Raw genomic sequence first — 16,927 nt, forward strand, 5'->3', positions numbered from 1 at the left:
AACTCCTGAGTTCAAGTGATCCTCCCACCTCAGCCTCCCAAATAACTGTGACTACAGGTGGGCACCACCATGCCCAGCTGCATCCTCTTTAAAGGACAAATTGTTGCACCTTGTATCCCCTACCATTTAAAAAGGGGCATTGCTCCTGGTGGGTCTCTGGATTTTGGAGGCAGCTATACAGCCCTTGGGCACTGCTCTACCTAATTTACCAAGTGATATGGAAGGCTGCTAACACTGAGTAGGACAAGAGGGAACTTGCCACAGCAGGTCAAAACTGCCCTACTATTCAGGCCATATGACTCGGCATTCCCAGTTGTGTAGAGGTGTCCAGCTCCTGACATGTCGTTGGGACTTGGTAGAGCGAGCACCCAAATGTAGGACACCAAGTGACTGAGTAACCCGAAGCCGCCCACTGTGGGCTGGATAATAGAGATCTACTGTCCACCGTCCTAAGAAAACATCTGGAATCAGCCTCGAGCAATTCTGGAGGGAACAAGCAAGTGAAAAAAAGAGGTAGCCCCTTTTCCCAAGTCATCTGTGTTGCTGCCCTGTCGCCTCTCCTTCAGTTTACATGTATGAAGAACAAAGCCTCATGCCTGGCTCTAGGTCTCTCCTGGATTCCTCTCCAGTCTCAGCACAGGCCAGTGATGTGCACCATGGATGCTTGACCTGTTTTACTGACTAACACAGTATGTGGAAAGGACTATGAGAGAAGGAATAGTGCAATTGTGATGAAAATGAAAAATGGCCCTGACACAGCCAAGAATTAATGCAGAAACCTTGTGATAGTTATAAAGTCAATTATTTCATTAGTTTTTATGTGTGGCTGATAACATCTGTTGATTTAGAAATTCTGTGTGGTTTTGTTGTTGTTGTTGTTTGTTTGTTTGTTTAGAGAAAGGGTCTCAGTCTGTCACCCTGGCTGAAGTGTAGTGGTGCGATCATAGCTCACTGCAGCCTGGAACTCCTGGGCTCAAGCTATCCTTCTGCTTCAGCCTCCCAACGCGCTGGAATCACAGGAGTGAGTCACTGTGCCTGGCCAGCTTAGAAATGCTTAACCTTTCATTATTCCAACAACAACAAAAAAATAGATGGAGTTCAAAGATTTTCAACCAGGCAATTTTACCCAAGAGTATTTTTACTAGAGGGACTTTAAGGTTAATAAGCAATAAAGAAAGTTAATAATTAGCAAGAAAATATGCTTGTTGAAAGGAAATTTGTGGCCTAAATCATCAATTCTGCCAAGTAAAAAGTGGATTAAAACATTTTTCAAAAATTTAAAGTGAAAGACACAAGCCTTGCCCCTTTAAGAATGTTTCCATTCATTCCATACAAAAATTACTCCTTCCTTCTTTCCTTCCCTCCCTCCCTCCCTCCCTTTCTTCCTTCTTTCCTCTCTTCCTTTCTTCCTCTGTTTCTCTCTCTCCCTCTCTCTCTTTCTTTCTTTTTTTTTTGGCCAGGGTCTCACTCTGTCACCCAGGTGCAAGTGCAGTGACTCAATCACACTCACTGCAGCCTTGACCTCCCAGGCTTAAGTGATCCTCCCATCTCAGCCTCCTGAGTAGCTGGGACCACTGGTGCACACCACCACAACTGGGAAATTTTTATACTTTTTATAGAGACAAAGTTTCACCTTGTTGCCCAGGCTGGTCTTGAACTCCTGAGCTCAAGTGATTTGCCTGCTTTGGCCTCCCAAAGTGTTAGGATTAGAGGTGTAAGCCACCATGCCCGGCCAATAATTACTACCTTTTAGTGTGGTTTACAGTCTTTATTATTATTATTATTATTATTATTATTATTTTGAGACAGAGTCTTGCTCTGTCACCCAGGCTGGAGTGCAGTGGCGCGATCTCCGCTCACTGTAAGTTCTGCCTCCTGGGTTCACACCATTCTCCTGCCTCAGCCTCTGGAGTAGCTGGAACTACAGGTGCGTGCCACCATGCCCGGCTAATGTTTTGTATTTTTTAGTAGAGATGGGGTTTCACCATGTTAGCCAGGATGGTCTCGATCTCCTGACTTTGTGATCCACCCACCTTGGCCTCCCAGAGTGCTGGAATTACAGGTGTGAGTCACCACGTCTGGCCAGTTTGGAGTCTTATAATAGCGTTATGTAATACACACTGTCGGCTGGGCACGGTGGCTCACGCCTATAATCTCAGCACTTTGGGAGGCCAAGGCGGGAGGATCACTTGAGGTCAGGAGTTCGCGACTAGCCTGGCCAATATGGTGAAACCCTACCTCCACTAAAAATACAAAAATTAGCTGGACATGGTGATGTGGGCCTGTAATCCCAGCTACTCAGGAGGCTGAGGCAGGAGAATCGCTTGGACCTGGGGGGAGGAGGAGGTTGCAGTGAGCTGAGATTGTGCCACTGCACTCCAGCCTGAGCAACACAGTGAGGCTGTCTCAAAAAAAAAAAACAAACAACGACAACAACAACAACAAAAATGCTGTCCACCTAGAAATTTTACAGGTTAGAAATAAAAATAAGTCGCAAAAAAGCAATAGCATAAATTATGTCTTTTATCAATGTGAATTATAAAGATCACTTATCCTGCCTCCTCCTGCTCTGTGATATTTTGTTTTCTAGTCTATGGTGTGTGGCAGGGTGTGTGTAGTGGCAGCAGGACACTGACAGATGGTGGTATGTGCTTAATCTCCTTGCAAACCAGGAGTCTTTAAGAAGGTAATGAGCCAGCTTGTTGATTTCTGCTTCTGTTGTTGTGAAAGTATTTGTGTGGCAGCTTTATCACTTAGGAGTTCACTACACAGCAGGAATATAATCTTTCTAGATAAACACGTCAAGAGCTAAGCCAAAAAATCTTCTAATAAGCAAACAAAGCAGCTTGTTACTATTTGCAGTTAGTATATTATCTTGTAAAATAAAATTAAACAGGTCTCCACTTGTTGAACAAATAGGGAGAGATAATGATAAGAGGATTGTTTGGTTTCTGTCATTATGGGCAAGGGAATGCTCTGTTTTGTCTCCTATGCTATTGACAACCAGTTTACATAAACTCCCAGCATCTATCTATACGTTAGTAATGAACATCAATGGGCCGGATCTCTGCGAGTCTCTAATGAGAACACCTGCAGAGAATGAAAACTGTCCAATCCCTAAGGCCCCAGACTGGCAGCTTATATGGCAAACATTATCTGCAGATGCGTTTTACTTGGCCTAAATGATGTTTAAAATTTTTAAAAAATATTTGTCAACATTTTAAGGTCAAGAGAGTTCATTCTCACTAAAAGGAACCAGGGGTCTCTGGAGAAATGGCGGATGCAGGGCTGGGGCAGGAGTTAGATGGAAGGAGCCACAAATGCTAAATGTGTAACAATTCAGAGTCAAAAAGAATACTGACAGTGATGGTGTGTCACATATTGAATTTTTAAAAATCCATGAATCCACAGTGATAAGAAAAGGAGGGGTTGGGGGAGAGGGGAAGAATATCTTTCTTTTTTTTAACAGAAAAATGATAACTAATGAGTATAGAAAGAAGTATAGAAAAATAACTATTTTACAATTACTTTTTTACATCACCATTGGTTGATGCCAGGCCTGGTGGCTCACACCTATAATCCTAGCACTTTAGGAGGCCGAGGTAGGTGGATCACTTGAGGCCATGAGTTTGAAACCAGTTTGGCCACCATGACGAAACCCCATCTCTACTAAAAATGCAAACATTAGCCGGGCATGGTGGCAGGCACCTGTAATTCCAGCCACTCAGGAGACTGACGCAGGAGAATTGCTTCAACCCCAGAGGTGGAGGTTGCAGTGAGCCAAGATTGCACAACTGCACTTGAGCCTGGGCAACAGAGCGAGACTCTTGTCTCAAAAAAAAAAGAAACATTGGGTGAAAGTTGTTGGGGAACAAGGTCGTCACAGTTTCAAAATATCACCCCACAGATTATTAAGTATAAAGGAGAAAATCATTTTTACAATTGAGAAATATGGCAGACCCATCTTAACTAAGGAATTAAAACTGATAGAACCAATTAGGGGACAAAAATGACATCATATCCTTCCTGATGGGAGCTAGTGTGAAGAACACAGCTTCACCCATGCAGTGTTCTTAGTGAAAACATTTAACCTGTATCAAATAATTTGGAAACAGCCAGTTAGTCTAAGTCAAGGCACATTCCGCAAAACAGATGGCCTGGACTTTTCAAAAATGTCAGCATCATGAAAGATGAAATAAGAGAATAAAGAAGGTGGAAAACTTTCAGATTAAAGGAGACTAAAGGGGTATGGCAATGGGCCGAGTATGGTGGCTTACACCTGTAATCCCAGCACTTTGGGAGGCTAAGGCAGGTGGATCACAAGGTCAGGAGTTCGAGACCAGCCCGGCCAAGATAGTGAAATCCCGTCTCTACTAAAAATACAAAAATTAGCCGGGCGTGGTGGCAGGTGTCTGTAATCCCAGCTACTTGGGAGGCTGAAGCGGGAGAATCACTTGAGTCCAAGGGGCAGAGGTTGCAGTGAGTCGAGATTGCACCACTGCACTCCAGCCTGGGCAACAGAGCAAGACTCTGTCTCAAAAGAAAAAAGAGTCGGCCGGGCGCGGTGGCTCAAGCCTGTAATCCCAGCACTTTGGGAGGCCGAGACGGGCGGATCACGAGGTCAGGAGATCGAGACCATCCTGGCTAACATGGTGAAACCCCGTCTCTACTAAAAAATACAAAAAACTAGCCGGGCGAGGTGGCGGGCGCCTGTAGTCCCAGCTACTCGGGAGGCTGAGGCAGGAGAATGGCGTGAACCCGGGAGGCGGAGCTTGCAGTGAGCTGAGATCCGGTCACTGCACTCCAGCCTAGGTGACAGAGCTAGACTCCATCTCAAAAAAAAAAAAAAAAGAGTCATGGCAATGTACAGTCACTGAATAGATCCTGGATTAAAAAATAACTATACACACACATATATATAGTTATTTCATTATATATATAGTTATATAACCATTATTAGGATAATATGAGAAATTTGAACATAGAGTATATATTAGATAATAGTATTGAGTCAGTGATAAATTTATTGAGTATGGAAATCATAATGTGATTATATAGAAGAACATCTTTGCTTCAGGAGATCATGCTAAATATTTAGGTAGATGGCTCAGCCAAAAAAGTGTGTGTGAGAGCGGAAGAAAAAGAGATAGAGGCAGAAACAGAAATAAAGGAAGTGCAGGCACAATGGCTCATACATGTAATCCCAGGGCTTTGGCAGGCTGAGGTGGGAGGATTGCTTGAGGCTGGGAGTTGGAGACCAGCCTGGGCAACATAGTAAAATCTTATCTCTACAAAAAACAAATAAATTAGCCAGGCACTAGGGCTCACATGTCTGTAATACCAGCAACTTAGGAGGCTGAGGCAGAAGGATCACTTGAGCCCAGGATTTCAAGAATACAGTGAGTCATGATTCTGCCACTGCGCTCCAGCTTGGGCAACAGAGTGAGACTGTCTCTAAAAAGAAAGAATGAAAAAAAGACAGAAAGGAAATGCAGCAAAATTCTAACAAGTTGATGAACTAATCTAGCTAAGGGTATGCAGGTATTTATTGCACTATTCTCTGTACTTCTGTACATCTTGAGTTTTTTCTCAGAATAAAAGTTTGTAGGAAAACCCCCAGGACACTTTACACAAAATTCTGATTTCTGGATTTTTAAAAAAAGACTCTGGCTGGACATGGTGGGGGTCATGCCTGTAAATCCAGCACGTTGGGAGACCGAGGCAGGAGGATTGCTTGAGCACAGGAGTTTGAAACCAGCCTGGGCAACATGGAGAAACCCCATCTCTACAAAGAATACAAAGAATTGGCTGGGTGCGGCGGCTCACGCCTGTAATCCCAGAACTTTGGGAGGCCGAGGTGGTGGATGACCTGAGGTCAGGAGCTTGAGACCAGCCTGGCCAACATGGTGAAACCCCATTTCTACTAAAAACACAAAAATCAGCCAGGTGTGGTGGGCACCTGTAATCCCAGCTACTCAGGAGGCTGAGGCAGGAGAATCACTTGAATCTGGGAGGTGGAGGTTGCAGTGAGCCAAGATCGCATCACTGTACTCCAGCCTAGAAGACAGAGGAAGACTCCATCTCAAAAAAAAAAAAAAAAAAAAGAATACAAAGAATTAGCCTGGTGTGGTGATGCATGCCTGTAGTCCCAACTATTCAGGAGGCTGAGGTGGGAGGATCACCTGAGCCCTGGAAATTGAGGCTGCAGTGAGGCCATCATTGTGCCATTGCACTCCGGCCTGGGCAACAGAGTGAGATCCTATCTTACAAAAACAAAATGGAGGGGGGCGGTGGGCCTGGTGCGGTGGCTCATGCCTGTAATCCCAGCACTTTGGGAGGCCGAGGCAAGTGGATCACCTGAAGTCAGGAGTTCACAACTAGCCTGTCCAACATGGTGAAATCCCACCTCTACTAAAAATGCAAGAAATTAGTTGGGCGTGGTAGTGGGTGCCTGTAATCCCAGTTACTCAGGAGGCTGAGGCAGGAGAATCGCTTGAGCCTGGGAGGCAGAGGTTGCAGTGAGCCCAGATCACATCATTACACCCCAGCCTGGGTGACAAGACCAAGACTCCGTCTCAAAAAAAAAAGAAGACTGAAAACCCAGCACCCTAGGCTTGCAGTCTGTGGTGCTGAGCAGTGGCTGTCCACTTTAGATGAGACATGAGGACTCCAGTTTGCCCCAGTCTCCACCTCTCCATCTTGCCCTATATTCAGGCTGCTTCCCTCATTTATGTTAACAGTGTGATTCCACAGACATTTGGGTTTGTTAATCCATAATCCATAATAGAAAATGCTGACCTCAGCTAAAACAATAGACATATGTTATTAATCCACCTCAACAAGCCAATTAAACAATTTAAATAGAGGGAGCCTAGAAATGACTCCTATTAGCAACAGCAGGACTAAATTCTTAAAGATGTTACAGGATTTTCCATAAGGTTTTTTTGGTTGTTTTTGTTTTTTGTTTTTTTGAGACAGAGTCTCGCCCTGTTGCCCAGGCTGGAGTGCAATGGCTCTATCTTGGCTCACTGCAACCTCCACCTCCCGGGTTCAAACGATTCTCCTGCCTCAGCCTCCCAAGTAGCTGGGGTTACAGGCACATGCCACCAAACTTGGCTAATTTTTTGTATCTTTAGTAGAGATGGGGTTTCACCATGTTGGCCAGGCTGGTCTCAAACTCCTGACCTCATGATCCACCTGCCTTAGCCTCCCAAAGTGCTGGGATCACAGGCATGAGCCACTGTGGCTGGCCAAGGTTTTTACTGAGTTAGGAAACACTCCTTCAGCTAATATTTGAGGAGCAGAAGCCCTTCCAACTGTGAAAGTTCTAATTAGATTCTAAAGCTAGCGAGCATTTACATGGTACTCTGTTAGCATTTAGTGGATGTGGCCCTGGCACAGAGCATATTCAATTAAGCACTTAATAAATGCTTTGGATAATGGGCAACTTTGACAGTCCTGCTTCTTAGAGCATGTGCCTGTCACCATGATGGTAATGTGCCCAGCAGGATTTCTGGTCTGCTCTTTGAAGACAGTGAGCCTCTTGGGGGTACTGTGTGAAGAGCTTTGTCTCCAGCGCCTCCATTGCCCGCAGCACCACGTTAAAATCTCACCTTCTGCCTTTCCGTCTGTGCTTTCCTCTTCTATACTATTACTCCCTTTGACCCTCTACTTTCCTGCCCTTGCATCCTTGAGGCTGCTTGACTGCTGTTAGATGTTTGACCCAAGAGCCCTCTGCTCTCCTCAGCAAAAATTCAGCAAAGCAATGCCAAACAGGGACATAAATCATAGCAATAAGGTGGGCCAGGCTCCAGGAAGCACTAGAGCTTGCCCAAGGTCGCTCCACAGCTTCAAGCATGATCAGAAACTGAAGTCCCATGGCCGGGTGTGGTGGCTCATCCCTGTAATCCCAGCACTTTGGGAGGCCAAGGGAGGCGGATGACGAGATCAGGAGTTTGAGACCAGCCAGGACAACACAGTGAAACCCTGTCTCTACTAAAAATACAAAAATTAGCCGGGTGTGGTGGCGTGCCCCTGTAATCCTATCTACTGGGGAGGCTAAGGCAGGAGAATCACTTGAACCCAGGAGGCAGAGGTTGCAGTGAGCCGAGATTGCAGCACTGCACTCCAGCCTGGGCAGCAGAGTGAGACTGTCTCCAAAAAAAAAAAAAAAAAAAAAGAGAAGGGAGGGGGAGGGGAGGAGAGGGGACCAGACTGCTGAAGTCCCTAACTGCAGCTCCTGTCCCCATTCAGTCACACAGCCCCTGTCCCTTCTAGAAGGCCACTGATGAAAGGGGACAGCAGGGAAAAAAGGGATGTTCTGGACATTCAGCAGGTTACTACTATTCATGATGAATTAAAATCAAATGAGAGCATACTTCTGGCATCTAGGATACACTCAACAGTCCCACTCGCCCACACCCCATGCACCTTTTTTCATTTCTCTCCCCCAAAGAGTCATTTTATACATTTTTTCTAATCACTTACCAATGAAATTTTAATACCACAAATATACTATATATCTGTATATGAACCATATGTATATCTGTGCTTTAAACAATAAAAAAGTTAGACTTTTTTGTCACCTGCCAAGAACCAATTTTCCCCCTTTAGGAGTGACCTTGTTCTCATTATTAATCTCTGCATTACATTGTGATATTTATAACTAATTTTCAAATGGACATTTCCCCTCATGCTTATTCTCATCTTTGTAGGTGGCAAACCATAACTTTTAGCCTTCTAAAATAGTCCATAAGGTTATGGAATGAGAGATGGAAAGAACTGCTGCTCCAGCTAGAGTCTGTACTCAGGCCTCCACAGAAGCCACGAATCTCACAGCTAAGGCCTTGCTGGAGAATGGGCAGTATAAATTCTGAGGACCAGTCATGGGGAGACTTCAGAGTATGGTGTTTGGTATAAAGTGATGGATGGTTCTGGTACGGGCAAACCACATGGCATGAACCTGGGGACAGAGAGAACTGTTTCTGCATTCCAGCCTACTGACCGGGACGCCTTGGCAAATCATTAACCACACTGAATCCATTTGTAAAACGGGATAACAATATCTACCTTCTAAGGTTGTTAGCAGTGTAATTTGTGCATCCCAGGTAACAACGACACTTGGCAGTTTGTCCAGATTTACTAGGTCCCTTGCCCCTACCTGCCACAGAGCAGTAGATGATTCCTTCTCTTTGTCTCTCTTGTTTTTCTTGTTTTCTGGAGGGAGACCTGTCACGGACAGTGTCCCAGCTGCTGCTCTCAGCCCTTGACCAATGCTGGTCTAATATATTTTAACGCCCCCATACCACCTGCCATAGGTAGAACATCTGCCCAGAGATCCCACAGTGACACTGTCCTGTCCTTAACCTCCAACTCCGTTAGGAGCATCTACTTTTTCTGCCACTGCTGGCTGAAATTCTTTCTTTCCTCTTCCTACCATTTTCATTCCACAGTGAGAAGATTCAGCAGCATAGGGGCTTGGGGCCTTAGAAACTCAATTATTCTGTTGTATTACATTGTATTTGTATGGTTTGTATTGGTTTTGTATTGGTTTGTATTACTTTGTATTTGTATGGTTTGTATTTGTTTTGAAACACATAGCCCTTTCCTTGCTCCTTCCCGGACACACAGATATTCCCCTAAGGAGCTGCGTGGAGTTCAAGTGCATCCGCCTGCTTTATGCAGAACCACTGCCCACTTTCCACCACAGGGCCTGTGATGCTCCAGCCCATCATGCCTGACTTCTTGATTTTTTTTTTTTTTTGGATACAGTGTCTTAATCTGTTGCCCAGGCTGGAGTGTAGCCACACAAATCACGGCTCACTGCAGCCTTGACTCCCAGAACTCAGGTGATCCTCCCACCTCAGCTTCCTGAGTAGCTGGGACTACAGGTGCATGCCACCACACCCAGCTAATTTTTCTATTTTTTGTAGAGATGGGGTTTTACCACATTGCCCCCTCTGGTCTTGAACTCCTGGGCTGAAGAGATCTGCACATCGGCCTCCCAAAATACTGGAATTACTGGCGTGAGCCACCACACCCAGCTCCTGACTTCTTGATTTAAGGTGATTTTCTTTCAGTTACATTGTCTCTCTCTGCAATCTGACTTCTGTTATGACCACCCTACCTCTCATCCAATAAATCCTTAATATATTTAAACCTGAGTTATGGAAAGGAGTTGAATTCATGTAGGGTCCATGTATCATACGCAAATCAGAAGACGGTGAATACCCTGGTGGAAGAAGTTCCACCCCATAGCTTGGAGCCAGCTGTGGATCCTGTTACAGAAAGATTAAGGAGAGTGTATGTAAAGAATCTAGCAGTCTCACTCGGTCACCCAGGCTGGAGCACAAGGGCACGATCTCGGTTCACTGGAGCCTCTGCCTCCCAGGTTCAAGCGATTCTCCTGTCTCAGACAGGAGTAGCTGGGATTACAGGCGCCTGGCACCACGCCTGGCTAGTTTTTGTGTTTTTGTGTTTTTAATACAGATGGGGTCTCACCATGTTGGCCTCAAGCTCCTGACCTCAGGTGATCCGCCCGTCTTGGCCTCCCAAAGTGCTAGGATTACAAGCGTGAACCACCGTGCCCGGCCTAAATTGTCTTTTTTTATGCAATGATATTTAAGTTTGGTATGGTTCAGGTTAGTAACTCAAGGTCATGGGTCCGGTAATTCTCTCCCTCCTCCAACATTAAGTTTTTTCTCTACTGGATTTATTTACAACTTTAGCATACAAATGTACTTCTCACTTGTAGTTAAAAACAGCAACCACAAAAAAACCTCTCTTCAGTCCACATCTTTACAAACACCTCTGCCCCATTTTTGTCTTCCTTTTATAATAAAACTCTTCAAAACAGTTGCCCATATCACTATCTCCACTTCGTTCCTCTCCTCTCTCTTAAACCTCTGCTGATGAAGGTTTCATTCCTCTCCACTCACACAGCTCTTGTCAAGGTCACCAAAGACCCTCACATGATCAAAGCCAATGGCTAATCCTAAATCTACTAATGGAGACCTCTGACACCACAGAGCATCCCCTCACTCTTGAGCTATCTTCTTCACTAAGCTTTTAAGAACACTGTGGTCAGGCGCAGTGGTTCACACCCATAATCCTAGCACTTTGGGAGGCCAAGGCAGGCGGATCGTTTGAGGTCAGGAGTTCGAGACCAGCCTGACCAACATGGTGAAACCCCATCTCTACTAAAAATACAAAAAGTGGCCAGGTGTAGTGGCAGGCACCTCTTATCCCAGCTACTTGGGAGGCTGAGGCAGAAGAATCTCTTGAACCTGGGAGGCGGAGTTTGCAGTGAGCTGAGATTGTGCCACTGGTGGCAGAGCGAGACTGTCTCCAAAAAATAAATAATAATGATAATAAAGAAAGAACATTGTTCTATGGGGTTTCCTACCATGCAGATCGCCTCTTCTTGCCTCCCTTGCTGGTTCCTTGTCATCTTCCTGACTCCCAAGGTCTGGGTACACTAAGCTTCCACCTTCAGTACCTGTCCCTCCATCCCATATGGTGACCACCTCCGGTCCCACAGCTTTAAATACCATCTATAAGCTTATGTGCCCCAACTTTATCTGTCTCCAACCTGGACTTCTTCTGAATGCCAGACTTGTGTAGTCAACTGCCTACTTTACAAGTCTCTTTGGGTTCACAATTCAAATTTAACCTGTCCAAAACAGAGCTCTTTATTTCCTTTCCACCAACTTTGCACCTGGGTCTCTATCACAGTGAACGATCTCTTCATTCTTCCAGTCACTCAGTCAACAACCTTGAAATTGTTCTTGATTTCTCATCCAATCATTAGATTCCTATGTGCTCTTCTTTCAGAAGAAATCTAGAATATGACCTGATCCTGCTGGACCCTGGCTTCCCCCTTCCTTCTCTCCCTGGCCTGTTAGCACCCACTGGGCATCTTGGCCAAGACACTGGGGTTATTACCTGTGTTCCCTCAGTATACTGTGCTTTCCACTTATGCACCTTTTCCTAGGATAGAGTGTCTGCCTGGAATGCCTTATCTCTCATTCCACGTTTCCCTAAACATTTCAAAGTTCAGCTCAAACATGCCCCCAGTCACTTTTTTTTCACCATTCAACAAGCACCTAAAGAGTTCTTACCAGACAAGGGTACACATGCCCTGCTCACTGGAACCAGTCTATAAGGAGTGAGAGCCAAAGGGCAACTCATCTTACCTCCCTTCCAAGAGCCGAGCTGCTGAAAGACAGGGTGTACAACTTTGCATAAACATCACTGTAGGCACAACTGGGACTCTATGAGTATTTACTGAATCCATAAATGGAGAAAATAAAATGTTCATTCACCATACCCTCAATTTACCTACTCAGCAAATATTTATTAAGTATCTTTATTTTATAACAGAGAGGGTCTCACTCTGTCACCCAGGCTAGAGTACAGTGGCCTAATCATAGCTCACCAAAGCCTTGAACTGCTGGGCTTAAGCCATCCTCTTGCCTTGGCCTCCTTCCTAAGTAGCTAGGACCACAGGCATGCACCACCATGCCCAGTCTAGTACATATTATGTGTTAGGAATATCACACAACTCTGAAAAGTTACAGCTTTAAAGAACAGACTCTACCTCTAATCTAGTCCCACCACTTCATAGAGATCGGGGGTGTCTACGTCTGTGCACTTAATCTGGAGAGTGGGGTGCTGCATGCTTTGAAATCAGGATCATGTGCACACAACCCCATCCTTTGGAGGATATCAATATTCAGTTCAGAGAACACATTTGACTTCCCAATTTATTGGCAACATCCACCTTTTTTAAGAGCTTATTTTGTTAACTTTTTTTTTCAATCCAAAATAACATTTTTGGGAGGCCTAGATGTGCCAACTAGTGTGCTTTGGGGATACAGAGCTACAGAGGCAAGGTCTCCATCCTGGAAGAACTCAATTAATTTGGGGAGCTATCACTGTTAATGTAGTATTGATAAAGTGTGGTGAGAGATTTGAAAGGAGCATTCACAAAAGTAATCTTCAGAATCAGAAAAAGTATCTTTCTGCAAGAAACAGATTTTCTTTCAGGTCAATGAACCCTTTGAAATGTAATGATCACCTCCTCCCCTAGGAAAGCCTGAGGAAGAGAAAATGCCTAACAGCCTCTCCCTGTGTACAGAGAGGGTAAGGGTAGAGTGACCCGGGCAGGGGGATGGTCAAACACTGCAGGTCTCACCCCTGCCTATGGGAGCACTCCCCTGGGGGACTTTGGAAGCATCTCCTCTCAATACATAATATCCTGTTGGCTAAGAACATTCCAAACCTAAATAGAGAAGTTGCCCTGTTATCCACCCATTTCAATTTGTCCAAAGCTTGCTGCTTTCCATTTAGGTTCCTTATCTAGAAGTGACCCCACACACTTATCCATGGGTAAAGGATTTGTAGAGTGATCTGGAGAAACTGCAGAAGCAAGAATAATAGTAAATCCCCTGGAAGTTTCATTCATCTGTCTCTCACCATGTTGCTCTTCCCTTGTCATGTAGTTAGTTATACAGGTCAGAACACAGAGGCCATAACTGAAACAAAGTTGACCTCCGTGGTATTCATTACATGTCACCTTTCACATTGGGATTTGGATTTCACCTTCACAGAAGTTCTGTAAAGAAGTCTCTCCATTAGAGGCAAACACACTTTTAGCTTGTAATAAATACCTTTCCCCCCTCCGATATCATGGTATTTTTAGGGTTAACTAATAAACATTTGAAAAGTGATCAGACCAGGCTCGATGGATCATGCCTGTAATCCCAGCACTTTAGGAGGCCAAGGTGGGAGGATCGCTTGAGGCCAGGAGGTCCAGACCAGCCTGGCCAACATAGCGAGATCCCATTTCTACAAAACATTAAAAAAAAATAGAAAGTGATCATTTCACTTCTTTAAGAAGAACACTTCTTTTTAGAAATGAGACATGATGATGCTCAGCAGTAAATATATATGAGGTGTAATGAGACCTGTGAGCTTCCTGGCAGTTTGAAAACAGGTAAATGATTAATTCTCTTAAAAGACTGAGTATACCAATAGAAAATACCTTAGAAGTTTAAAAATCAACAATGCTAGGCAAAATTGAATTGTCTTACATTCCTATACTATCAAATTGTGATGGTCCTTGAAAACCCAGGTCTACAGGTGGGAGAGAAACTATTGGGAAGAAAAATAAAATATACCATAGCATCTCTAAAAGTGAATGCCACCTTACCTGGCACTTTTGTTTCTGCTTTCTAGTTCATTATATAATTAGTGACTTGTGCACAGATATCCCATTTGTGTCACTGAAGTCAAAAGGCTATGAAGTAAGATGTAACCATGTCCCATGACATTCTTTTAACATAACATGACTCACTTTATTTCTTTCATCCCTAAAAATTCACTTTAAAGAAAAAGTGGAGCCTGGAGCAGTGGCTAGAACCTGTAATCCCAGCTACTCAGGAGGCTGAGGCAGAAGGATGGCTTGAGCCCAGGAGTTCCAGGCTGCAGTGAGCTATGACCACATCACTGCACTCCAGCCTGGGTGACAGAGTGAGATCCTGTCTGGAAAAAGAAAAAAGGAAAAGTGAATCAATTACCTTGAGCATTCGGATTTCCCGAAGGGCGATTTTCTTTATGACAGGGTCGTCTTCTGATTCCAGAAACTTCTTGATGGCCACAATCTGGCCCGTGTCCCTGTTTCTACATTTGAAAACAACTCCATAGGATCCTTCTCCAATTTTCCCAATTTTTTCATACTTCTCCATCATAGAGGAATAAATCTTCTTAAAATGGATCTTCAGCTGGGAGTGGTGGCTCACGCCTGTAATCCCAGCACTTTGGGAGGCTAAGGCAGGCAGATCGCCTGAGGTCAGGAGTTCGAGACGAGTCTGGCCAACATAGTGAAACCCCGTCTCTACTAAAGATACAAAAAATTAGCCGGGTGTAGCGATGGGCGCCTGTAATCCCAGCTACTCAGGAGGCTGAGGCAGGAGAATCGCGAGAAGCCGGGAGGCGGAGGTTGCAGTGAGCCGAGACAGCGCCACTGCACTCCAGCCCGGGCGACAGGGCTAGACTCCGTCAAACAAACAAACAAACAAACAAAAAACAGATCTTCACATAGTTTGAAAACGTCGCTTATAAAATATTGGCACGAACGGACTGCACTAGAGCCCCACCCAACGATGAGTGCTCGTCACGGGCCTAGAACAGAACAGGACATGTTAAGGAACGAAGCGTGGACCCGTGTCGGCAATGGCAACGCGATCAGGAGTAACAGCCTAGAGTTAGCTGCCTCCAATAACCCAATTTTAATCGCCCGTTAAATACCCTGTAAGTTAAAATGTAACTTGCCATCCTAAAACGAGCCGAGCTGTAAGATAATCTATCTTTTTAACGTTATCGTTCATCCGATCTAAGACACCTGAGCTGGCTGGAGCACGGGGAGAGCTAAGGGCTTCCCCGGTTCTAATTTCGGGTCTCATTTCCCTGCGGCAAGAAGACACCTCCCGGCTCTCCCCGGGGCGGCGGCGAGGCTGGGCCGCAGGGGACCACCACGCGCCCCTAGTCCGCGGGACCGGGAAAACCCTCCCGCGCCGGGACGTGCCCCCCAGCCGCGCCGCGCAGCGTGGAGCGGTGCCACGTGTTGGCCCGGAACGGTCCGCGCTCCTAGCCTGCCCGGGACTCACCGCGCCGCGGCGGTCTGGGCCGGGCCTGGCTCCCGCCTCGCCTTCTTTCGCCCGGCTCGGCTCGGTTCGGCGTGCCTCGGCCCGAGATCCCTATGGGAACCGGCCCCCGCCCCGGGTCGGCCTGGGCGGGGCCGCAGCGCCCCCGCTTCCCACCCCCTGCCCGGCCCAGCCCGGCCGCCGTCCTGGCTGCAGGGAATGGCCCCGGGGGGCCGCCCTTAGTCCACGGGAGCTGTCCTGACCGCGGGCCGAGTCCCTGCACGTCCTGCTGCCGGGAGAGCAGACCTGCTAGATTTGCAAACTTCCGCAGGCCGTGCAAAGCGCAGCTGTAACCGCGTCTGCGGGGAAGACGCCTGCGCTAGGAGCCCCTCCTGAGCGGTCCACATTTCCCTGGAACAGCCGTCCCCACACCTCAGAACCGCGGTTATTCCCTTTGGTCCCTTGGAGGCAGCTTCTGTGTCTGTGTTGATCAGTGCTGCGGCGTCAGTGAATGAATGAGAGGGAGAAAGGAAAGAAGAGGAAGGCGTGACCGCAGAAATTGGTTAAAGTCAGCACTTTCCTCCTACAGCAGGGAAGGTTCCACTGTAGTCTTCTGCTGTGGGACCCTTCTGGTGTGGGAGGTGGAAGCTTACAGAGCCTGCCTTAATTGTTTTCGGTTCCTTTCCCCCATCCTTCTCCCGACGGACTCCTGCTGCTGTGATCTGACACACTGGCAGGAAGCGGATGGACCTGTGGAAATCATGAAATCATGTCAGTTGCCACTGGGCAGACTGCCTCACACTTTGTCATCCGCCCCGTTCCCGGTGCCAGCATCAATGCGGGTATTTGCCCTGGAAGCAGTACCCGAGGAGAGAAAATTAACACAGTGTCTATGAAATGGGAGTCAATCCCATGTCAAGCAGCATGCTACTAAATGTAAACCCAGGTAGTGTTCAGAAAGGAGCCTGGAGCTGAGGAGGAAGGGCTGGTGGTTGCCCTGGAAACCCAGTACAGGGATGGCCTAGAGGTGGTCTGTGAACAGAAATTGTTTGCAAATGGCAACCACTGATCTGTTTTCTGTCTCTATAGTTTTGCCTTTTCCAGAATGTCATGAAAATGGAATCAGACCGTATGTAGCCTTTTGAGGATAGTGGATCTCCCCCGCCACCCCAACTCTAGTGAGCTTTCAGATGAGATTATAGCCGCAGATGACAATGTAAATTCAATCTTGTGAGAGACCTTGAGCCAGGAGCACCCAGCTAAGCCATACCTGGGTTCCTGAC

General features: G+C 46.2%; 1 protein-coding gene across 2 annotated transcripts in view; it reads right to left on the reverse strand.

Moving 5' to 3' along the window:
* The window catches only part of CDKL1 (cyclin dependent kinase like 1), a 66,702-nt gene extending 50,438 nt beyond the window's left edge, over positions 1-16,264 (reverse strand). Inside the window, exons 1-2 of one of the 2 annotated variants that reach the window (XM_025392560.1) lie at positions 16,077-16,264; positions 14,580-15,183 (exon numbers count right to left, since the gene is read on the reverse strand). In XM_025392560.1, coding sequence (XP_025248345.1) covers positions 14,580-14,750 — 171 coding nt within the window. In that variant the 5' untranslated portion in view covers positions 14,751-15,183; positions 16,077-16,264. Of the gene's footprint in view, positions 1-14,579; positions 15,184-16,076 lie in introns of those variants that run through there. The other variant, XM_025392558.1, reaches the window with a different exon arrangement.
* Between the last annotated feature and the right edge of the window lie 663 nt (positions 16,265-16,927).

The sequence above is a fragment of the Theropithecus gelada genome, chromosome 7b (genome assembly GCF_003255815.1).
Source record: "Theropithecus gelada isolate Dixy chromosome 7b, Tgel_1.0, whole genome shotgun sequence".
Lineage (NCBI taxonomy): Eukaryota > Metazoa > Chordata > Mammalia > Primates > Cercopithecidae > Theropithecus > Theropithecus gelada.